General features: G+C 43.9%; 3 protein-coding genes across 4 annotated transcripts in view; 1 reads left to right on the forward strand and 2 right to left on the reverse strand.

The window, feature by feature from the left end:
• Positions 1 to 13,459, reverse strand: part of ttc7a (tetratricopeptide repeat domain 7A) — a 55,583-nt gene extending 42,124 nt beyond the window's left edge. Inside the window, exons 1-8 of the mRNA XM_018725133.2 lie at positions 13,414 to 13,459; positions 12,408 to 12,597; positions 9,681 to 9,844; positions 8,710 to 8,878; positions 4,123 to 4,253; positions 3,855 to 3,979; positions 3,056 to 3,134; positions 1,074 to 1,243 (exon numbers count right to left, since the gene is read on the reverse strand). Of these exons, the coding sequence (XP_018580649.2) occupies positions 1,074 to 1,243; positions 3,056 to 3,134; positions 3,855 to 3,979; positions 4,123 to 4,253; positions 8,710 to 8,878; positions 9,681 to 9,844; positions 12,408 to 12,537 (968 nt within the window). The 5' untranslated portion in view covers positions 12,538 to 12,597; positions 13,414 to 13,459. The remainder of the gene's footprint in view (positions 1 to 1,073; positions 1,244 to 3,055; positions 3,135 to 3,854; positions 3,980 to 4,122; positions 4,254 to 8,709; positions 8,879 to 9,680; positions 9,845 to 12,407; positions 12,598 to 13,413) is intronic.
• An 811-nt stretch (positions 13,460 to 14,270) lies between these two features.
• mcfd2 (multiple coagulation factor deficiency 2, ER cargo receptor complex subunit) lies at positions 14,271 to 16,984 on the forward strand. Of its 2 annotated transcripts, none has more exons than XM_018725135.1 (4): positions 14,271 to 14,414; positions 15,628 to 15,806; positions 16,150 to 16,309; positions 16,579 to 16,984. In XM_018725135.1, exons 2-4 carry the CDS (start codon positions 15,646 to 15,648, stop codon positions 16,708 to 16,710), a joined length of 453 nt encoding a protein of 150 aa, XP_018580651.1. In that variant the 5' UTR covers positions 14,271 to 14,414; positions 15,628 to 15,645; the 3' UTR covers positions 16,711 to 16,984. The 2 variants fall into 2 exon arrangements, with proteins under 2 accessions (XP_018580651.1, XP_018580652.1); XM_018725136.2 differs by lacking the exon at positions 14,271 to 14,414 and adding an exon at positions 14,490 to 14,548.
• A 1,013-nt stretch (positions 16,985 to 17,997) lies between these two features.
• Positions 17,998 to 23,151, reverse strand: prop1 (PROP paired-like homeobox 1). Its single transcript, XM_018766203.2, has 4 exons — positions 23,060 to 23,151; positions 22,226 to 22,417; positions 19,041 to 19,270; positions 17,998 to 18,855 (listed from the first exon to the last, which is right to left on the reverse strand). The coding sequence occupies exons 2-4, from the start codon at positions 22,320 to 22,322 to the stop codon at positions 18,472 to 18,474; spliced, it is 711 nt and encodes a 236-aa protein (XP_018621719.1). The 5' UTR covers positions 22,323 to 22,417; positions 23,060 to 23,151; the 3' UTR covers positions 17,998 to 18,471.
• Positions 23,152 to 23,528: the final 377 nt, after the last annotated feature.

A 23,528-nucleotide genomic window follows, 5' to 3' on the forward strand; every position in this document is an offset into this window, starting at 1 on the left:
ACAAGCAGTTTTATCACACTTTATGTACATGGACTACTAAAATTCTTAGAACTGAGACCGCTTAGCAGAAACCATGAAGAGGTTCTCAGAAACAGATAAAAGACCAGTTATTTCAGTCTTTAGATCTCCAGAAGAATGGCACATACAATTGTTTTCATCTCCAGCTGCAACCAGAAATCTCACATTCATCTTTTATATTGATATAGCTTCAAACAACATTTTGTTGGGTCCATTTTTATCTTATCACAACTGTCATATGTTCATGGCCTGTGATATCATTAGTGCCAGCTTCACAAAAATGAGACTTCAAATGGTGGAAATTTAGTAATGTCTACTGACAGCCGCTCTCTGAAGTTGCTAAAATATTTAGCCTTTGTTCCACATCCAGTGAACTGAAATTTAAGATACATTAATGACAAGACTCTTAAAATATGAAAAACTCAAGCAAAATGCTTTAATCGAGATCATTGTGTAAATGTTCAACGTGTTTCTTCTGCAACCAGAAGAGCTGTGGATATGGCTTGACTGCATGCTAACCGGTGTCCACGCAGGTTCACATTCCAGTCGGGATCACATTACTCCACTAGTGAGGCTAGACCACAATCACTTCTGCTTTACATCGGCAAGCTGTGCCTGCCAGGGCAATAAGCTGGGGGACCATGATTGCCCCCCCACAGGGTGACATCTGTTCTGCTGTAATCTTGTCATTCCAAGCTCTTATCCCTGCCACACTATCCTTGACACAGGCTGAACTGCTATTCCGTCACGTTACTCTCACACATGACGCAGGCAGAATTCTGAATAATAAAGACACACATATCAGCTGAACTTCCCGTTAGTGGAAAAGTGCTACAGTAGATGTTGCATAACAGTATAAGAATAATGCTGCAAAATTCCACTTATGGGCATAGAAATGGGGGAAATGTCAAAAAAAAAAAAAAACAAAGAGGCACAGAAAAGTATCAGTGGGAGTAAGGAAAAAGACAAAGAAAAAAAAAATGTCAGACAGGTAACAGCGGAAAAGTAGAGGGTCAGAAGTGAACCCAAGGCAGCAGAGGAGGGCCCTGACCAACCTCTCGGTGCTGTAATAAACAGGCGGTCTGGAGCTTGGGTACAAGGCATCTTTGGAAGAGGCGGTGCCCTCTCTGTGCAGCCAGGCAGCAGGTGGAGGTGTCAGGGGATCCCAGTAGCTGTCCTCACTCACCGATCTGAGCAACACTTCAGCCAGCCGCCGCGCCACTACCTGAGGGACATGGAAAACACTCAGTCAGGGAAGGCAGGCAGCAGGACCACTGGGGAAGAAGTGGTTAGTGCAGTGGGTTAGTGCCTCTGAGTTTGGACTTGAATGACCTGAACTAAAATCCCGACTCCTGCTATAGTGGCCTCAAGCAAGGTACTTACCTAAATTGCTCCAGTGAAAATGATCCAGCTCTATAAATGGGTAAATCATGGTAAGTTGCTTTGGGTAAAAAGTATCAGCTTATAAATAAACGTAAATGTGAGAACAATGTGCCCACAGAGCAAAAAGGTGAAGGGCATCTGGCTGCAAGAGTAACAAAATGCTCCATGACCCAGTGCATCAAAAGCGAGAAAATCGAAGGAGAATCAAGATACAAACGGATTCACCGGAACCCAACAGCAAGGTGAACAGGTGAACAGGACACAAAGCTGGGTCATCAGGATTGTCATATGGTGTACTTGATGCTCTCCCTTTTTCTTGACTTTATTCAAAGTCAACATGGGATCGCTGCATGTTTGTCTGCGTGTCTCTTAATGTGTGTTGAGAGTGAAGGTACACACACACAGAGACTGTTTCTCTCCTATTTACTTTGTTGCAGACCCTACAGCGGGCCTCCTTACACGAGCCCAATTTACAGACTTTGTCCGTATGGACGGGGGGGGCGCAAAGCGCCCAATCCCACACTGGCTCCAGAGAACTGCAGCCATAATGAATGAGGGGCCTTGCATAACCATGAGTGGCTCCCACTGAGGTGACGTTGCTAGGCAACCACATCCCTGTAGGAACTGCATTGCGACATGGAGTTAGGAAAACTCATTCTCAAGTTCCCACTTAGCCTCTGTCAAACAAGTCTGTGTGTGAGACAAGAGTGTGTCTATGTTTGTGTCTTTGTATTCATTATGCCTGTGCCACATATTCCGTTTATTTCATATGACATATGTACATTTTGTGAATATACACACTATAAAGCAATCTTTATCCGTGTGGGGGTGTTTGTATCTGTGAATGTGCTCCTGGAAAGTATGTGCAGAAGGTGTGTGCTGTTTTCTCGCTATCTGTGTGTGTCTGTGAGTGCGTATGCCTGTGTGTCTGCATCTATCAGTGTGTGTGCGTGTATGTGCATAGGCCATGTTCCCAAGCAATAAGATAGCCTCCGTGTGGTTACCGGCCCCCCACAGTCCTTCCCCTCCCTCCCTTCCTTCCTTGTTCCCCCTACTGCACTGGCACCCCCTGGTATGGTTGAGAGGCAACATTCGGCGGCTGCGACCCATGGCCACAGGCTCCTGGTTTTGCTGAATCACTGTGAGGTGGCTGTTGCACAGAGCACTCTCTGGCTGCAGACAGCTGGTGTCTGGCCTCCAGAAGGTGCTAAAAATCGCAGTACAGCACTGCATCGCACTTACACACATACACACACACTCTCTTTATACAGGGGTAAAAACACAGGGCTGGGAAAGCCACTACTTACAGAGATCGCAGAGCTCTCAGGGAAAACTGGATATGGAGTTAATTCACTCACAAGCTCACAAGCATCCGACTATCCTAGTTATTCATTTCACAGACACTTTTCTCCAATGTGTTGTACAACTCAGAGTACACAAAAGTGTATTTCACCAATAGACAAGGAAATACAGGTGCAGACAAGCGATTCTTGGGATACAGTCACTTAGTTCCATGCCACCGCTGTACATTACATGGGTAGCTGCATGTACAAGGTACATTTTTCACCCACATGCTAAAATGTGTGTTTGTCAAGGCTTTAACCAAGGATGTAAGGAGCTTTCCGTTGGCAGTAAAAAAGCCACTGCAGCTCACCTTCCTGAAACTCTGAGACCCTCGGGAGTCCACCACTCTAAGGACCCTGCGCAACTGCTGGGCGCCCTGGGCCAAGTGGCTGACAAGAAAACAGACAGAAGGGGCACAGGTGAGACACACACAAGAAACAACATCACTATAGCAAATACAGTTATTCTGTTCCTGCCCTCAACTTTTAAAGACCCCTTAATCTTTTTTTAAAAAACTTTGGTCATCCAACATCAGTCATATATTTGTCTTTTTCATTAGGCCCTTACAGGGTGCGTGGTGGCGCAGTAGTGCAGCAGGTTTGGCCTGTGCCTGCTCTCTGGTGGATCTGGGGTTCGAGTCCTGCTTGGGGTGCCCTATGTTGGACTGGCATCCCGTCCAGGGTGTATCCCTTCCCCCTCCAGCCTTGCACCCTCAGTTGCCGGGTTAGGCTACGGCTTGCCGTGACCCCACTCGGGACAAGCGGTTTCAGTCAATGTGTGTGTGTCAGACCCTTTGTGTGCAAATGCTCTGCAGCTTCGGGAGGCGGGCTGCAGATGGGCTGGCCCAGTGAGCCTACACAGAGAGTCCTTTAGGCCCCTAAACAGTGCTGTTGGGTAATGTCATTCCACACCATGATCTGTTAGACTCTACCGACACCTGGTGGTCAGTCTAGGAAGTATATTACTATGTCCAGTCCCCGAACTACACATAATGGTGCTTCTAAAAAACAAAATTAGAAGAAAAATGTGTTTCAGAGAATGGTTGGGTGTCTTAATCAATGGGACTCCTTGATGACCTGCACATTTTTGCACATAAAAAGCAGCCTCACCCTTTCTGCAGTAATGACAGGTAGGCGCTCTGTAGTGCTGCCTGCTGGAAGAAGCTCAAGTCAAACTCGACTGGTGTTGAGGAGATGCTGCTCTTCGTGCCCTTGCTGTGATGGCCACTTGTTGTCTATGTGTGAAAGAGCACATGTTGCTGTGTGTGTGAAAGAGCAGGAAAACACACATAGTAGACAGAGATATCCAGAGATTTGCGGACACAGACATACTGTAAACCCACTCTGATTACCTGACCCCCGACCACACCCTGTTCACCTTGTCGAGCTCTTGGAGGTATAGCAGTGCTGTGTCACAGGCTCTCAGGTAGCAGGACAAACACTCCTCCTCCCGCTCAGACAAACGCACTCGCGAGGCAGAGGAAACGGCTTGGTGGTCCAGGGACAGGCCTGGGGTGCCAAGGGATGGGGGGACAAGGTGGTAACATGTTAAAGTACTCAGGGCAAAGATTACCACAAATTACAAACCACACTGTTCTAAGCACTAAACATTTTCTGTAAACTACCCACTTTTATAGATGTTTTTTAAGTTGAGATAATTTCATTATCAAAATAATTAAAATCATTGCTGTGCATATTATGCACTGAATAAGAATTTCAGAAAAATAAATATCAGCAAAGTTATACTGAATTAAATGCAACACTTTAGGCAACAGAGACTTTTGAATATTTACAACAAAAACATTTATTCATTTAGCAGATGCTAAATACAGAGCTATGAAATCCACTAAAACAAATGGTTCTAGGATACATTTAAACATCCTGAGCCATGTGTGAGACTCCAAATGAAGGCATCTGTTGAGGAAATTATCAATAATGACAGGCAGAACACAATGAAAACAGCCATCCCTTGGGAGGGGCGGCACACTCATTGAATTATGTTCACCAAAAAGTAACAATAACACAGAACGTAAATGGAGAATATGAGGACAAATAAATTCCACAAATATTATAATAAATGGATATATGTATAATAAACAAATATTCCACATTTTCGCAAGTGTTTAACGGATGTACGTTCATACAGAATTAGACGTGAAGGCCAGAAGGAAATGCCAAAAACAGTTTCTCAACTGATCAAAGCAGAAAGGCTGTGTACATTAGACCAGATTGCAAGAGCTTCCGAATTTAACGGCTGACTTTAACCTGAGCCAAATGGAATTTTCCCCTGGGGTACAGAATGTGGAATAAGACCGGGACACCGTCTTCCCATTAAACTGTCGGCACCCGTTGCTTTTCCCCATAGAGTCATATACTGGCAGAGGGTCAGAAAGGAACTTATTACCCAATAAAAAGGACCTGATAAATAAACTGAGGGCTTCTGGACAGCAGCAGAGGAAGAGAGGTCCAGACGGCGAGTGTAATTTAATAAGGCACTGATTTAGGAAATTTCCCTCTGCTCTTCAACATCTTCAGACCTGTGGTCAAGTGTTATTTATTTGCTTCCTCAGCAAAAAGTAACCATGGAAACGGATGTAATTCCTGTACTTTTTCAGATCAGGTACCCCGAATGGGATCAGAAACGTGTCCAATGGGTTCTGATGTCAGGTAAATAATGCTGTGAGAATTTAATGATGGGAAACATCACCTGTCAAACTGAAGACCCTCAATACATCTAAGGCCTGTTGTGCACAGCTGGATTGTTAAGGGAAAAATGCACATCCTATCAAGGAATCACAAGGACGTCTGCATTGTTGTGTGTTAGACACACCACTGACATTTCCATGTCTGTGACAATGCAATACTTTTGAGTTACAGAGTTCATGCTGACACTGTTGCATGAAAAAGCCACACACGGAAAGAGAAATGACGTACGTCCGTTATCATTCAGCCACAGGGGAGATGAACTTATGTGATCGGTATGTAAGAGGGAACTTCAAATTAATAAAAAAATAAAACTCGAGAACACATAGGAACCAGAACTAAGTTTTGCTAATAAATGAAGTTAAACATATCAGGCAAAAGGGGGCCCTAATCAAACTCCACCAGGGTCTACTTACATTTATTCATTTAGCTGATGCTTTTCACCAAAACAACTTACAAAGTTAAGATACTTACAATTATTTACCCATTTATACAGGTGTGTAATTTTACCTGGAGTAATTTTAGGATAAGTAGCTTATTCAAGGGTACTGCAGTTAGAGATGGGAACTGAACCTGCAACCTTTGGGTCAAAAGGCAGCAGCTAAACTACCGGCTGTCCTACTTGAGTCTATAGAGCACAGTAACTAAAGGACAGCACAGTCATAGACGTGGTATTTCGGAGACACTGACCTGACAACTGAGGCACCTTCAAGTAATAGCAGAGGATTACTTCTACTTGGTATTGTGCCTAAAAACACCACACTTGCACATGTTTGACCCAAATAGCCTGCATCTAACACCTAAACTCCAGCCTCCTTGCTCTTTCCCTACCACCATGTACTACATTCACCAAAGCCAGGTCCAAATCACAGTGCTGCTTGGAGCTCAGAACTTGTAGTCACATTATGGAGACCTGCCACAAGTACAGTACCTGCTTAACTGCAGCTTGCATAGTGTGAATCTTACCAAATTGCAACAATCCGCTTGCAGTTTACCATTTATGTAGAAATACTGGCTTCCTCTTCATTATACTTCATTCAGCACCATGCAGATGGACAAATGCTCTTGTTGCCTTGAAAAAATACAACCCTTGCGAAAAAGTCCCACAGAACTATTTCAAAATAACTGCAGTACAGTTATATATAGTACATCTCTTCCAGACGTCTATGTTGCGTAACTCATCTTTATTTCTGATACGCTGAACTCACAAAAAACATATGTGCCAAAGTTTTTTGACATTTTACTAGACCCACTACGTGAAGAGTAAACTTCCAGCAATGAAAAAGGTATCTATCTCTGACTGTGTTCAATACTAACAATCACAAATGTTTATGTCTGTGATGTGCTGGTCAATAGCATGATGCACCTGATCAACCTGTACAGTACGTGCATGGGACAACACACAATTGCTATACATCTCAGGTAACTGCTGCAGAAGAGCTGGAAAAACTGGTTTCCACAGAGAAAATCGATTTCCAGCAACTGTTGACTGGTTCTCTATATCCCCAGTATCCTCCCATTGTCACATCTCAGGAGTGCACAGAGAACAGTGTGATGCCAGACATGCATAACAAGAAATATACATTTCATTGCTTTCTTTGGTCTTGTCTTTGCTTTGTTCTGGCCGGATAAGCAGTGGCGATCCAGTGAAGCTTTGCTGTTATATTACTGCAACCACTGTTTTACATTTACATTTATTCATTTAGCAGACGCTCTTCTCCAGTGCGACATACTGTACATCTCATAAAAAATACAATGTGTGCATTACATTAGCAGAAAGAGAGACTTGGATGCAGACGCATGATTCTAAAGTAGTTAGTTTGTTACTAATCACCATAAGAACCAATGTACATCACATGAATAACTAGTTGCATGAAGGTTTATCTGAATAATCGAGAATTCCTAATCACATTCCTAATTTTTTTTTTTAACATTTACATTACATGAGTAACTGCATGAAGGTTTATCTGTTGTTCAACTGTTATGATCTCAAAGTTATAAGCATGAACATTTACACATTACATGAACTTAAGAGAACATGGGAGAAGTTTTCTATGCACATTCACTAATTCCTGCATATCTGTATATCACAACAAATGTCATGTGAAAATGGGTTTTATGTATTATGTAATTTTATGAATACAGCTTAAAAATCACCTCTGCTAACTTCACAGTAGCAGGCATGAATATGGGCAATGCTACACCACATTATTACAATGTTTTCGTCTTCAAGTGAGGAACTGACACACGTCCAGGCAGATTTCAAAGCCACATGGTTCTTACAAGCCCACTGCCTCGGACCACTGACTGAGTCACAGAAGAAGCACCTTGCATTCTGTTTGATTTAGAAGAGCATTAAAACCTACAGACATGTCTGTTCTTCAGCATCACATAGAAATGTCCCAGAGATACATTTTATTTAATGATGGCAAGTAAAAGGCCTGAGCTGACCAATTTTCAATCCATACAAGGATACATGAAATTCATGCTTATAATAACTCTTACAGCAGGGATTTAGACCCTTGATCTCTCCAGTAAGTTAATACTTAATATAGACATAATAGAATGAAACTCCGACCATAAGCTTGGAGTCAAGGCATCCCAGTTGCAGCTACATCTGCTTCAACACACATTATTCATACTTGTTGTATTTTACTGAATCAGCAGAATCAACATTTCATCAGATAACAGCAGCTTAGCTTGGGAAATTTGTTAATTGTTTGCATGAACTAATGGAACAGTAGAGTTCATTTCAACAGCTAATTTTGAAAGAGTTTTCTGTATCTCATTTCTACTTAGATGCAAAATACAAACTTCTTTGTGCTACATTTAAGTAAATATACCCTCATCGTATAATGGGCAAATGTTTATAATACAAACTCCAGTACGCAATCATTTAGCAGTGAGTGTTTAGACTGAATGTAATGGATTGTAATATACTGTCCAAAGGTAAACTTAAGCCACTTTAAAACATCATTATTGTTCTTTAGCTGATTCCTTTGTTCACAATGTCAGTTTTTGTACACTAAGCAACTTGCCATTATTTACCCATTTGTACAGTACGGCACACTTATTAGAGCAATACAAGGTAAGTACTTTGACCAAGGACATGGCAGCAGAAGAGGAATCTGATCCCTGGACCTTTAGATTGTAAGACAATGGCTCTAACTGTGCTACCTGCTACCCCATGAGCTGCAGGTAGCAAAAACAAAGATCTGCACAAATATGACAGGAGCTTGAATATCACCAGTCTTGATAATACCTTTAATGACAAAGGCCTCAGCCAGCAGTCGCAGGTGGTAGAGGGGTTGTTCGTCTCGGGTCAGGTCATCGATGGCCGCTCTGGCGCACATACCTTGAGCGTCACGGTAACAGCCCTGGACGTAGTGCAATTTGGCCATCAGGAGCAGAGCTTCGTTCAGGTACCTAGGCTGTTGTGACAATGCAACACTGGCAGGTATGAGTCTCCCACACCGGTCAGAAACAAACAACATAGTAAGAAATGGAACTTGCTGATGTGATGTGTCACAACTACTGGAGGAGCTACAGAGAATACATACTCAAAGGTTGTGTGTTCAAATCCCACCTACTCCTGCAGTACACTTGAGCAAGGTGCATGCATTAAATTGCTTCAGTACAATTACCCACCTGTAAAAACTGGCAAATAGTTATATCAAAATTAATATTATGAATCAGTTTGAGGCAGCACAGCAAGTAGCGCTGTTGTCTCACAGCCTCTCAGTGGTGCGAGAGGACATGGGTTCGGTCCCCACTTAGTCTGTGTGAAGCTTGCATGTTCTCCCAGTGTCTGCGTGGGATTCCTCCGGGTGCTCCGGTTTCCTCCCACAGTCCAAAGACATGCTGGTCAGGTTCACCCATAGTATGTGATAGACAGAGAGCGTGTGTGTGTTCCAGTGATGTATGGATGAGTGACCCATTGTAAGTAGTGTATCTAGCAGTGTAAGTCACCCTGGTGAATAAGGTGTGGGCCCATAACACTACATAGAGTTCACTGGAAATCGCTTTGGAGAAAAGCGTCTGCTAAATGAAGTAATGGAACACAACGCATACTGAGCAAATTAACGGGTACAAATATATAACATTATGTACATATATAAAAACCCAAAAAATAAATGGAATATAAATGTATCACTCTTGCTACATGACTGACAATGAAATATCACACTCTGTGTCAGAAAGAGGGCAGAGGCGTGTTCTCCAAAGTATACTGACCTCCAGCCTGCCCCTGTTAAGGATGGTATTGAGGAGTGCCTTCGCCTTGGCCAGTTTGAGATGCTCGTTGTCTGTGAGCGGTGTGGAGCTGCGCAGGAGGGCAATGTTCTCCAGCAAGCACTCCTCCAACAGGGCCTCCGCCAACACCAAGTTTCCATAGTCATCTGGAAAAGGGAGGAGAGGAGACGTTACGTGGAGATATATGAAGATCCACGGCACACCAAACTTAACGGTGAATTGACAAAGTGGTCAGAGTTTACGGTCATATTAAAAAGCAAAGAACAAAATGGGCTGAGGGTCAAGGATTCTAATGACCAGCAAAACAGCTGAGCGATTTTCAACGACAGAGTTGAGAAACCAAGGAAGGAAGACCTTGTCATCCCAGATACTGAGAGGAGAAATCCAGTGGTTCCAGAGGTGAAGAGCAACATTAAAGTGGGTTCTGCAGACCAAGAAAGTGGGAGAACACAGAGAACGAGGTACAGGGGTCAACAGCTGAACCAGCCAAAGTAAACAAATCCCACATTCCTATTATTACGTCTCAGAGTCCAGTGAAAACTGTTTGCAATTAAATAAAATGAGTGCAGGACATCTTTTCCTCCCTCTCCTGTGACTGTAAAAATTCCTCAGCTCATTTAGGCTGCTTCTGTTTTGTGTTTACAATTCCATGCTTACTTAGACACAGTTGGTTTGATTTACATTTGTTTAAAATTCTAAAGTGTACATCTACGCATGTCCGTTTTAGATATGAAGACTCGTCTAGAAGCCAACAAATACCAAAGGAATGAATGTATTAATATTTCTTTTTTTTTCTGTTACATCGGGCAAACCACCTTGTGGAGCCATCTGAAACACCTACAGTTTCTCATGAGTGACGGTTTGCTTCTTTGGTTCTTGCTTATTAGAGCCTTACATACTCAGATTCCCAACAATCCCTATCTGTTGGTTTCAACATCAAATGTAAAACATATGTTTCACATTAGACAGGTATTATTTTGTGGCTTTTACTGAAAGAAATTTTCAGTTTTTTTGTATATCTACAAGTGGATATTTTACAGGGCCCGTTCTAGTGAAGGACCTTAAAAGGTACAAGAGCAGGATCCCTACTGAGACTAGAACCCATAATCTTCAGGTTATGACTTTGCATTCTTAACCCCCTCATTACCTGATTCTCTTGTTTGAGCCACAGGATGTCAGTGTCAAAAAATGTCAAGCTGATACTGGTAATAGACCCCTAGTTAGTGTGAAATCATTGCAAAACAATTTTAATGTAGCATATTGCAACATGTTCCTTCGTCCACAGAACTCACACAGACCACCTTCTCAAATATAATACATGATTCATTATCATACAGTTTTATAATAGCCCATTATTGTCCTGTTTTACATGTCTGGGCAGCAGGGACCATAGTGGTTTGAGCTGCTGTTGGTGGTTTTGCAGGTCACAGGTTCAATTTCCACCTTGTGCTACACTGCCCTTGAGCAAAGTATTTACCCTAAAATGCTCTAGTAAAAAAAAAAAGAAAAAACTACCAAACTGTCTAAACTATCTTAGGATGCAAAACTGCACAAAACTTTAATTTCAATCTCTGATGCATGGCATAGCATCCGTTCCTAACGCATTCCAGAGCACTTGTGACAACTCAGACAAAGCAAAACACACACGGAGGACCTGACTGCTCGAGATTTCCACTGAAAGCACAGCAATGCGGTGAAGTTCTGCCACAGCTGGTCTCGTGACCTTCTGGGCCGCATGTTGACACAGCAGTGACACACAGCACTGCCCTGGGCAAGGCTGGACAGAGTCACCTCAGCCATGTTTACTTTACTGTGGTAATCTCTGGTGTGCTCCAGAGACAGAGAGCTGCACAGAGAAGGGAAAGGTCAGAATTCACAGAGGGGAGGGATGCCTTCTGGGGTAACAAGTTATACGTGGTTCTCATCAGTGTGGTAACAAACCTGTCAGGTACCAAGTGAGCAAAAATATGAAGAAAAGCAGTCAGTGGAGTTATGCACAAATACTAGGGAGCACATTGAACACTGGGGAGGATAGAGAAAGCCCTGGTTCTTATAGTTACAAGTATGTTCAGGGATGACCTGAGGGCTCCAACAAGCATGATGTAAAAAACCGTGAAACTGGAGAACACACTGATTGAGAACTGGGGTCAAATTTAAACACAAGTTAAGTTTGTAGTTCTGGAAACTGTGCGCGTCAGTTATGACACGTAAAAATAAAAAAAAAAATAAAAAAAAACTTTGGAAAGTTTTACACTGATAAACTAATTTTTAGCCAGCCAGACCACAGAGCACTCTTGGGTTTAAGATGACGGACAACATAATAACGTAGAGAAATGTTTAACTAAAGCCAACGCTTTTCTGTCGCACGAAAACCTATTTTAAAATTAAAATGGAACTACAATTCATTTCACGCACCAGGGCCTTTAATTTTAAGGACGTTTCAACTAAATACAAATTACGTACTGCGAGGACGAGTAGTTGTGCATATTATTGATTATATCAGTTGGGAAGCAGTCGCAGATATTATAATTATTAGAGTAACTTCAGGCCATTATGATAATGATTATCAGCGACAGCTTCAGTTTACCTCAGAAGTACAAAGTTCGCGTGGAGGAGTGAAGTCTCGCGCGCGTCCTCTGCCCCAGTTCCCGCTTCTCCGCTCTTCGCTTCTGCCGTCGGACCCCCCTCCCGCGCGCGCGCTCAACTTACCGTCCTCGTGGATTCGAGCTGACACGAGCTGCTCCACGAGCGCGGGGATCCTGTCCCACTGGCACTCCGCGCGGCAGCGCTCGATCTCCGCCTCCAGTCGGTACTGCGAGAAGGACAGCCGCGCCGACATCCCCGCTCTGTGTCTGTCCTGGCTCCTCAGATCCCTCGACACTAAGGGAGTCACTGCGGACTGAACGGCGATATTAAAAAAAAAAAAAAATTAAATTCCACACTGAGCATGTGCAAAGGTGAACTTGGGCTCTCGCGCAGCGGAGCGCGTGCCAGGACTGCCGGGGGAAGTACAGTTAAGAATGCGAAGCGAGCCCAGTGGAGTGATAAGACGTCAGAATCACAGAGCGTTTCCTTTCAGTATAATGAACCTTTATCGGCATAGCTGAATATGATTTACCCGCTTTATTTTTTTTTGGAACATCGTACCTCCACAAACACAGCTAAAAACACACATTGCGCACCTGCTGCATTTCTTCGTGCAGTTTTATTTCGACGCTACCGTTGCTGGTGTTCTGCAATGTTAGATAACCAACAATGATTTATTCCCTTATACAAGAGGCTATTCTTAAATAAATTCAGGTTAAACAACCTGAGAAAGAGCACTAAAGGAGGATTCGAACCCGGAAACAGCAGCCCCTAACAACTTTACAAACTTGCTGCGTTTCGTGCTGCGCAGAAACCCATAAATCATCTCTCTGTCTCACCTGATCTATAGCAGTACGTGAATGGACATGAAGGTGTAATTTTAGACTTAAGAAATCAAGGATGAATTATGAGTGAATAGCTATTATTAAATATACTATTATTACTGCCATTTACAGTCCACTGATCATGTCTTCCTTAAAAGGCCAAGGAAACAATTTTACACATATTTAGACATAAACACCGTTTATAAACGAAAGGTGATGGGCAAAAATATTGGAATTAGCTTCGATGCAACAATTTCGTGCAGAAATACAAACTTTGTATTAAGATTAATGTAACCAGCGCTCACGGTGAGGAACAACGGGGTTCATCCATGTGAAGAAAGAGCATCTGCAGCGCCTCCATGTGTAGAGGCAGAGAATTGCAAGCACTTGAGACCTTTTCTGCGGTTCTCACGGTTCAACGTGAGTCCGGCATGTAAATCAAATGTATCGGGTGCGGTATAACGGTGTAAACACGGTCCCGTTTTGTCACCCTGCTATACTTTATTTCGCTGTAAGACGCACTTTTTCTGTCCACATGAGCGTCTCGAAGTGGGGATCACCTACATTTAGAAAAAAATAGGTTTATGGGAACGATTAAGTTGATAATGACACTGACTGAGCACTTAAGCTAACAATGGCAACTAAATTATAAATATTCGTATCACCAGTGGTTCATGGCAAGACGACTTGTGAGGATGCGTGAAATGTTAAGATGTATAAATATATATAAATATAATACATATAAGTAGCTAGTGAATAAGAATTTCGTGATTTAGTTCGTAGCGAGGTAACAATACATAAATTCATTATGAGAAGTATATGACATTTTTGCTAACTACATCTAAATACTAGTTTAGCTACAGTACAGGTATCTACTACTAAATGTAATTTGAACAAAACCTCAAGCTTCTGGAGAAAGCCTTTCGCGGCCACATTGTCGGCATTTATGGCGTTAGACATTTAGCCTGAAAACTGGCAAGTTTTTAAGTGGAAGTGCGGACACTGGCGCAGTCTATATGCGCGTATATCTCACTCTTCAACACCATCTACTTCTACGAGGCAGCAAGCGCTTTGACGTGGATTAGCGAGCGCTGCCGCGGCGACCCCAACGTCACACAATGACGTCACAACACAATCCAATCAAAAATTAGACGTCGTGTACTTGAGCTGAACTACGGAGCGCAACTTGGGCCAAAAAAACATTTATCATTAAAGAAACACACAACACGCCGCAAGAAACTGTTCGTGTAATCAGGCTCGGGGATCGTTAAATATTTCCAGTGTTGGCTGAACTTCTTCAGAGCGGGTGAGCGTGAAAGCTCCGGGTTTGCAGCGTTACGGGATGCGTTTGTCGTGACACCTGTGAATTCATAATTGAGCGCACGGTTGTCGTAACGGTCTTGCGTCTGGACCGCTGTTACCGCTAACGACTCGAGTCGAGTGAGTCCGCTGCTGAAAGTTATTATCCATGATCATATCATTGTTAGAACTTTGACTTGCACTAACCTCACGTGTAGGTTTAAGACGACTTCTCTCCCTTTCCGCACATCTTCTTGCATAGCAACACTTTTTTTTGTTCAGTTCGTGTCAGTTATTTTCGGCCAGCAGCTGCTGTATTTCATTAGCGTCCAGTGGGGAAGCCGTTTAACGGGACAGGTTTACGAAGGGTCAGTATAGACTTTCACGTGGGGGAAAAGTCTACATGACGTGCGTGTTCCTGGGAATAACGGGCTCCGTGCGGGCTCTGGGTGGACAAACTAAGTGTCCAGGTGACGGCTCTGAACGGCGGGTTCTTGACACTCACTAACGCGCCGGCGGCGTGTGTGTTTGCGCGGCCCTTTCGCAACTTTGAATCGGTGTATGTTGTGTCAAGTCAAGGTCAGCGGGCGCCCTGGTCAACTATAACACACTACTCGCTACTCTGTCACCAGGCAGTAGTGCGTCCGATTGAGGCCGCGAATGTCATCATGTGGACATCGCACCGTTTTTTGTGCGTGAGGTCTTTGCCAGGTGTCTGTGACACCAGGTCTTCTCTCCATTTACAGCTGGTGGTGGAGTGGTTAGAGTCAATGCCTTTGGACCCGAAGGTCACAGGTTCGATTCCTAGCTGTAGTACCTTGAGCAAGGTACTTACCCTAAAATTACCTGGCTGTAAATGGCTAAATAATTGTAAGTAGCTTAACATTGTCAGTTGCTTTGGAGAAAAGTGTCAGCTAAGTGAATAAATGCACATAATCTTACCCAGACCTAGCAAATATCTGTAACCAATACAGAATTTGTTTTACATGTCAGTGATGGTGCAGTTTTATTGTTTTTTTTTTTTTTAAAAAAAAAAGCATGGTATTCTTACTGTATCGGTCAGGTACCTGGCTTAAGGGTGGAGCAGTAAAAGCTGCAAGGCAACGGTTGTAACCACTACACCATCTGCTGCTCCCCTCAGGGGGGGTGAGGAAATGATCGGCAGTATTTGGTTCCATGCTTATTTTGCATAACTGTAAATGTCTGCTTTGCTTTTGCAGTATTTCTGTGACAGCCCAATGAGAATGCTGTGGAAAGGTAGGAGAATACAGGATGTGAGTCTAGGCTCACTGCTGCTAGTCGCTGTCCTGGTGTCCGTCCACATCCATGCTCATCAGGAGGTCTCAGAGGGTCATCAGCAAAGTATGCGCCTGGACAAGAACATGGTGCAGGACAAAGAGTAAGTCTGCTATCCTGAGGAAATGCAGTGAAATTTATAGTTGCCGCTCACGTTGTGTTCTGTATACTCTAGCATTTTCTCTGTACTAGAAACCACCTGTGGCCTCAGTAGCCTCACAGATGTCCATTCATGTGCAGTATTTGTCCAGCACCATTCATCTTCAGATGCAGAAAGAAATCTCTACTATTGCAGTAGGGTTATTGTTTTAAAATAAGGCTCAGATCACAACTCATAGTCTGAGGTCCACCATTGTCCTTGATGTTGCTGAGCTTTTGAACATGACCCATACAGCCACACGAACAAGCGAGATGAATTGTCATCCCCTCCGGTCTCTATTCATCAGCCATGTCATGGAGCACCTGGAGGGTGTGATCGAGAAGCCGGAGTCAGACATGACGCCCCAGGAGCTGCAGCTGCACTACTTCAAGATGCACGACTACGATGGTAACAACCTGCTAGATGGGCTGGAGCTAGCCACTGCCATTACGCACGTGCACAAAGAGGTACTCGTCCCTCGTCAGTTCTCTCACATTTACGCTCTCGAACACAGACATACAGTAGCCATAGAGTATTGCTCAAATATCCCCTTGCCAGGTTATCTCTCAAACAACACAGAACTGAATACTGGGGTGACAAAGGGTTTGTTCAGACAGCCTACTTTCATGGGAACTACACTGCTGATAAGAGCTTTGTTTAAAATATATTTTTTTTAACCTGAATTCTTCACAATGTCTCAATATGTTAAATGTTTTTTTTTTTTTTTAATCACTAGGAGAGAGGAGCAGACAGTCAACCCATGAAAGAGGAAGACCTCATCAGCTTGATAGATGATGTCCTCAGGGATGATGATAAAAACAATGATGGCTACATTGACTATGCAGAATTTGCAAAGTCACTTGAGTAAAGAAAGCAGATGTAAGGAAGGCTGACTGACCAACTGTGAAATGGCCTCAAGAGCTGAAATGCACATAACCACAGCCCCATTTCTGGAAGACCTCAAGAAGCAATTTAATGTAACTGTTTCCAATTTGCAACTTAATTCAGAGGAGTTACTGTAATTTGACTCAGTGGGACTGAAGTAGCTCAGAAATGCCAGCATAAACATTTCAGATACAACTGTGTTATACTGCCAAACTTGTCTACTGTGTGCAATAAAGTGCTGTAATAATTTACTGAAATATTTCTGTTGGTAATTAATTATTGCAATAACAAACCTGTGAATATGTAATCACGGGACTTTTCATCATTGAAATGACAAACATTACTGTAAGGAAAAGCTCTAAGCTCTCTACGGGGCCGTAGTGCTTATCGTCTCACATTAGTTTAACTGATGGTAGTGATACACAAACAGTTTCTTCTGAGCATATAAATATCAAATACAGATACAAAATAAACAAGCTCTATGTCTTGGTAATTAACCAGAGTAAAGCAGTATGTCACAGTGATGCAAAGTCATGAATGCCTCTTGTGTGTGTGTGTGTGTGTGTGGGGTGGGGTGGGGTAAGATGTGTAGATGACCACCCTTCCTGGACACCTATGGGCCCAGTGTCTGCTGTTGATGGAGCGAAGGGGTTAGAAAACCAGAAATGCAGCTATTGTAGCAACACAGTCCTCAGCTGGGTAATGCTGAGTAAACTCCTTGCAACTGAGAAATCCTGGCTCAAGGCTCTCGTTTGCAAAACATGAAGGAATTGTTGTTTATTGAGGTTTTCCGCACATTTGCTGTGGAAGAATGTCAAAGTTGTCAGCTTTGTGCAGTATAATTTTTTTTCTACACAACTTGGTTGCCTTGTTTGATGTGCACGATATGGCCACTGTTGTGGAATAACTTAGGAGCAGTGCATTCTGAAAGAAAATCTATATTCAAAATTCATTCCTGAAGTGTTTCACTGCATCTCAGTAAGTTTCAGTACCAAGATAATACTTGTAAAAAGGACTTCTATCACTATTACATTGCAGGTTATTGTGCAATAAGGCCAAAAAAATGACGTTTTAATTTTTAAAAAGTTGTTTTTTAAAATTTTAAAAGTTGAAACCGTTTGTTATGGAAAGTAAATATTTCCATGTAATAATTTTAACTCTGAATTGTAGACTTGTTTTTGTGAAACCTGTTAATATACAGATGTGATACTGTGACAAAGTTTTTTTGTGTAATTTTCAGTTGTAATAAAGGCTAGAAATGATTCTTGTGCCTTAATTTATTCAAATACCAAGTTTTTAAAAACATCTTTAAATCCTGTATAGACAACATAGAACGTTACCATGTTCCTCTACAGCTGTAGCCTCTTTGCCAAAGTCACTGTGTCCACTGAGAAACACAGATGTAATCATACCATGGTAAGCTGGCAGCGTCTTTCATTCTGTTGGACTTTGGGTTTTCCTGTGATCTCTTGCATAAACACAACCCTCCACAACAAACGGGTTCTGATTGCCGCAGATATTTTTATGTCCAAGATGAAAACATGAAGGAAGAAAAATTTGAATACAGGACTTTGGCTGCAGTTCATTTCAGGGCTATACGGAAGCACTGACACTACAACGTGAAGAGAGGTGCAGAAGCTACAGCGTAGCAGTGGTTCGGATCACTGATCTTAGTCAGAGCTGGGCCAGTACCAGTACCACCACCCCCTCCTGTGAACTGCGAAAAGGACAGATGCGGAGACACTTAGTTCCAGTGAGGGTTGGGTTCAAGCCCAGGCACGGGAGCCAGGGAGAACATTGGGGCAGAGAGGCTGACCGGAGGGGCGCTGATGGTGCGCAGCTGACCGTACCAGTCTTCACGGGGGCAGGACGGAGGCTGGCCGACCGCGGGGCAGGGAAACTGGGCACCAGGGCCACCGTGGCTGTAGCTGCTGGAGGTCAGCATGGGCGGAAAGCGAGGGATGTGGGCCAGGGAGGGACGGTACTGGTACTGGCGCTCCGTGCCGCTCGCCGGCGCACACCTCCCGCTCACCAGACCCCCGTGCTCTGGAAATAACCCCACGGAAACAGCCTTCAGGGAGGCGCGCTCCTGCTTCCTCTTCTTGGCACGACGATTCTGAAACCAAACCTGAGTGAGAGACGGGTCAAGTGGTCAGTTTGAGAGGCCAAGCCCATAAATCTGAGGCAAACCTTGAGTTAAAAATTAGTTTAAATTATTATTAAACGGTCATAATAGAAATAATAGTGACTTAACATTTAGAATACAGCGACGGTTAAAAGTACATTTTACTAGTGAGCACAAAACGGATGAACCTGAACGCGCGCCTCGTTGAGCTTGGTGGCTCGCGCCAGCTCCTCGCGGCAGTACACGTCCGGGTAGTGGTTCTGCGCGAAGGCCCCCTCCAGCTGCTCCAGCTGCTCGTGGCTAAAGGTGGTGCGGTGGCGCCTGCGCGCTGGGGACGGGTAGTGTCCCGCCGCGTGCGCGCGGAACGACTCGCCCGCCTCGTTCGCTGAGGCGATTTTACCGGAGCTGCTGTCAGCGTCTGCTTCCCACGGAACATGTAAAAAGAAAAGAAATGCGAAGGGATTCGCGCTCCAATTTCTAATAAAAAAATGGACGGCGAGGTGGGCTCAAATCCACGCAGTGCAAAGACGTCACGTGCTGCTGCTGTTTTCCAGATGACGGAATTATCCAGAGCGCGTGGCGTGCGAGCGCGCGGTCGCTGGGGCTGGGAATCGATTCCCACAAAGAGTCGATTCTTCGATTCCAAGCGGCAAGGAATCGAGAGTCGATCCCTCACAGTAAAATTGATTCTGCCTTTGCGTGTTTCCGGCAAAAGCTGTGCCCACTCCTGCCGGCACACACATCACGAGAGAAGACGTAAAAGAAAAACTTTAATTCAGATTCGTCTTTTTTTAAATTTAAGAATGCCGCCCTCCACGTATCAATAGCTTGGCCCTACTTTATTTAGCTGACACTTTTCTCCAAAGCGACTAACGATATTAAGGCGCTTACAATTATTCATCCCATTTACAGCTGGGTAATTTTACTGTAGGAATTAAGGGTAAATACCTTGCTCAAGAGTACTAGAGGCAGAGGTGGGATTGAACCTACAACCATTGGACCCAAAAACAGTGACTTTAACCACTATACTACCCACTGTCTCCAGCAGCCCTTTACTTTCGACAAGTTGAAAAACAATGTGAATGTAAACTGAAACAAAATTCCATTTCCGATCCGTAAGAAAAAAAAAAATAAAAAACTCTGACATGCTAAAACACGATCGCTAATGATAAAACATGATGTAAAGGCTACCGATCCCCAGGAAGTGACAGAAAGTTTAGGTACAGGTTTAGCCCTGTTATCCAGCTCACTTAGTCAGATTCCCAAGTTACATCGCTATAAATTCGTAGTTTACCACTAATGTCTAAATTATCTTAACTCAGATTTACGTAAATCTGCGATCCATATGAACTTGAAGTAATTTGGAGAGTTTGACTAAAACGTTAGTGCCAGCGTCAGTTTAATACAGAGATGGACTGAACATGGACGTTTTGCCAAATAAATCACTGCAGGGCTGAACAGGAGGACGGAGACACAGAGCGCTTAAACACAGGCATAAGGCAATAAAATAAATAAATGCATCGAAAAAGAGAAACAAAGAAGACAGTTGACTGCCGACTATCATAATAGTACTTTTATAGAGATAAGTTTCCTACTGGCCACGGAGGAAAGGAACAAAAACTCCCAACTTAAAATCGAGGGAGAAAAAAAACCTCTGGGGGGTCCAATGGCCAGTGGCTGCCCACCCCTCCGGGGCATTCTACATTAAATAACAACTCTAAGCCAGTTTACAAGTAATAATGATATTGTCGCTGTATGTTAGCTTGAATCCCCAGCTCAGCATCGTACGGGTTCTCTGGTCCAGGTCTTCTTATGGACAGTGTGCTGAACTTTCACACAGAGATAAGTTGAAAAAAACTTTCATTACCGCCTAAAGATTCTTTTTTAAACTACACATGATGTATATGATGAATGCATAGAATTGTAAAGGGTTTTTTGCTTCCAGCAGTACAAGCTTGGTTTATTGAAAGGTGTCAAGATCGATTGCCAATACGTGGAATCGGAACGGGAGTCGACTCCGCAATGTTTGGATTCGAACAGCTCTAGTGGTCGCCGAGCCCTGGCCTGGAGTTAAACCCACAGTGTATCCGCACTGCGCTTGCGCGACTCTGCGCTGGACAAGAGGTGAGTGAGTGAGTGAGTGAGTGAGTCCTTCCTTTCCTGTCTGGCAGCACTTTAATTACTCTGGTTCGTGGCTCTCATGTTTCCTGCGGCAGGGGCGGGAGGAAAAAACACATCAGTTGTGCGATGGAGCCGGAGAAGCTGTGCGTTTGTCCCCTCCGTCCGTGTGGAAGCGGAGAGAAGCCCTCCTTTCAGCAGCTCAAGCTGCGGGATTAAGGTGAATGAAGGCTCGCGGCCGCCGAACCCAACCCCGTGGGAAGGGGACACCGGAGCCCCGCGGGACTGAGCTCAGACAAGCCAACAAAAACCCGGCAAAGTGACTCACTTATTAAAATGCTCCTCCACTCTCCCAGATTCCTCTCTCCTGTGACACACATGTGACATGTCCGTCCATCCTGGGCATCAACAGCCAATTTAATTCACAACATGCGATATACAATTAAGTATAAACCAGTCAAAAAACGTATCTGCGCTTCTTGGTGCAGTATTTTTTAAATACTTTGGCGGTAAATGGCATACCTGGCGTCCCGCTTGAGATTTAAACAGTAACACAGATTTACAAGCGTGATACTTGGATCTGATTCCTTACAGCCTGAAGGGTCCAGGTTCGAATCCCACTGCTCCTGCAGTACCCTTATCAATATTTACCCAGAATTGATGCGTCAAGAATACACTGCTTGCTAACCATTGTGCGAAAATGTAAGTCGCCTAATGACAAAACAATCAGCTTATTAATAATAAAACATCTGGAAGTGTGTATTAAGTTGTCCTTACTTTCATACAGTCATCATCCCCCCCCCCAAAAAAAAATTGTACTGGGTGACGGTTTGCTGCAACGCTGGAATCAAATCGTGTCATTAATTCTACATTAATCGTTACATGTTCAGATAGATGGATTAATTTCTTGGGACATCAGATTCGATCTTTCATGTTTCTGAGCGACACATTTGAATAGCGGTCGCTGAATATTACATATATATATAGAAATACTGGGAGAAACCTGAAATACTGCAATGGTATTTTGAACACACGTTGCTTATCATAGGTTAATGACAGAATTAGTAAAATAAAGAAGAAAAAGTAGAATATAAACCGATAACTATGATGAAACAAATTCTCATCCCATCCTCCATGCAGAAATTCATCTCGTGTAGCGGCCGGTTCAGATGCCGAGGAGCTCAGGGTTCGAGGTGGGCTGCAAGGTGGGACCCCCGTGTCACACAGTGACGACAATCAGCAAGCAGCTGCTCACCTGCGCTCGAGCTCACAGTCGGGGTCTCGCAGTACAGCTCGCGGTACTGGCCCTGGCACTTGCCCCTCTCCGCCGCTACCTGGGTCCTCTGGGCCATCTGGACAGGTAACGCTCTGCTCCCTGGGGACTTGGGCACTCGTGTGTGAAGTGTGAGCACACCTTGTTTTCCGTCGCGACCAACCGTGACATCATCTGTCAATCACAGCTGCGTTAAGCTTTGGGAGTGAGAGCAACACGTTGCAGTAACACAATAGGCCAGCAGGCGGCGTAGTGGTTGCAACAGTACATTTAGTCACCCAGCTGACACTTTTCTCCAAAGTTACTTACTGTGATTTGGCCATTTATACAGATGGTAAGTTTTTACTGAAGCAATTTAGGTGAAGTACCCTGCTGAGGAGCATTACAAGCACGAAGGAAGATTCGAACCTACGACATTCTCCAACTACTATAAGAAAGAAGAGTGCGGGAACTTGTTTCTGCCGCCCTCTTTTAGTCTGTAGCCCCTGAAACGTGAAAGTCATCGGTTCGAAACCCGCCCCTGCGATACCACTCTTGATTAAAAAAAATCAAACCGAATTCCCCCTTTTTTGCCAAGATCCCCCCTCCCCAGTGTCAGTCTGGGCACTGAGCCCCCTCCCTACCGGGTCCAGCAGCCCACTAGACCGCAGCACTTGACGAATTTCTCAGTGGGAAACGCTGATTGCACTCGAACCGAGCTGATGTGACAGACAGGGCAAGTAAAAACTGTAATAACTGCACAATAATAATAACAACAACAACAACACTGCGCACAGCGAGTCTTTTCGCCTCTGCCACTGTGTCCATGTTACTCACAGTGTCGCCGTGGATCAAGAACACCGATTTAAGACACGAAATAGTGTCTCTGCTCTCTCTTATTCCGGGACCTGCGCTTCACCGCCGCTCCCGCAGCGCCCCGTCACCGTTACACCGCTAATGCAGCGGCCGCCAGGGGGCGACACACCACACAAGAGCGCTGCCCTTTAACCTCCTCGGGCCTAGTGACTCTCTTCTGTTGATGTAATGCACTCGTTTTTATTTTTCCCTGAGATCTACAGGACGTAGTTTTGGAGAAAAGCGTCTACTAAATGAATAAATGTAAATGTATATTATATAAAAACGAAAAAAGGGTTATAATTTTTGTTTTTTTTTTTGTTGTGGCTCTGTTTGTGAGGTGGAGGTGGCCACATAGGGTAGAACAGAGGCACATGACAACAAGGGTTAAAAAAAAAAAAAACATGTGCTGATGTATTAAAGAGAAGCATAAAGTCAGGACAGGGTTGCT

This window comes from Scleropages formosus, chromosome 8 (genome assembly GCF_900964775.1).
Source record: "Scleropages formosus chromosome 8, fSclFor1.1, whole genome shotgun sequence".
In the NCBI taxonomy this organism is placed as follows: domain Eukaryota; kingdom Metazoa; phylum Chordata; class Actinopteri; order Osteoglossiformes; family Osteoglossidae; genus Scleropages; species Scleropages formosus.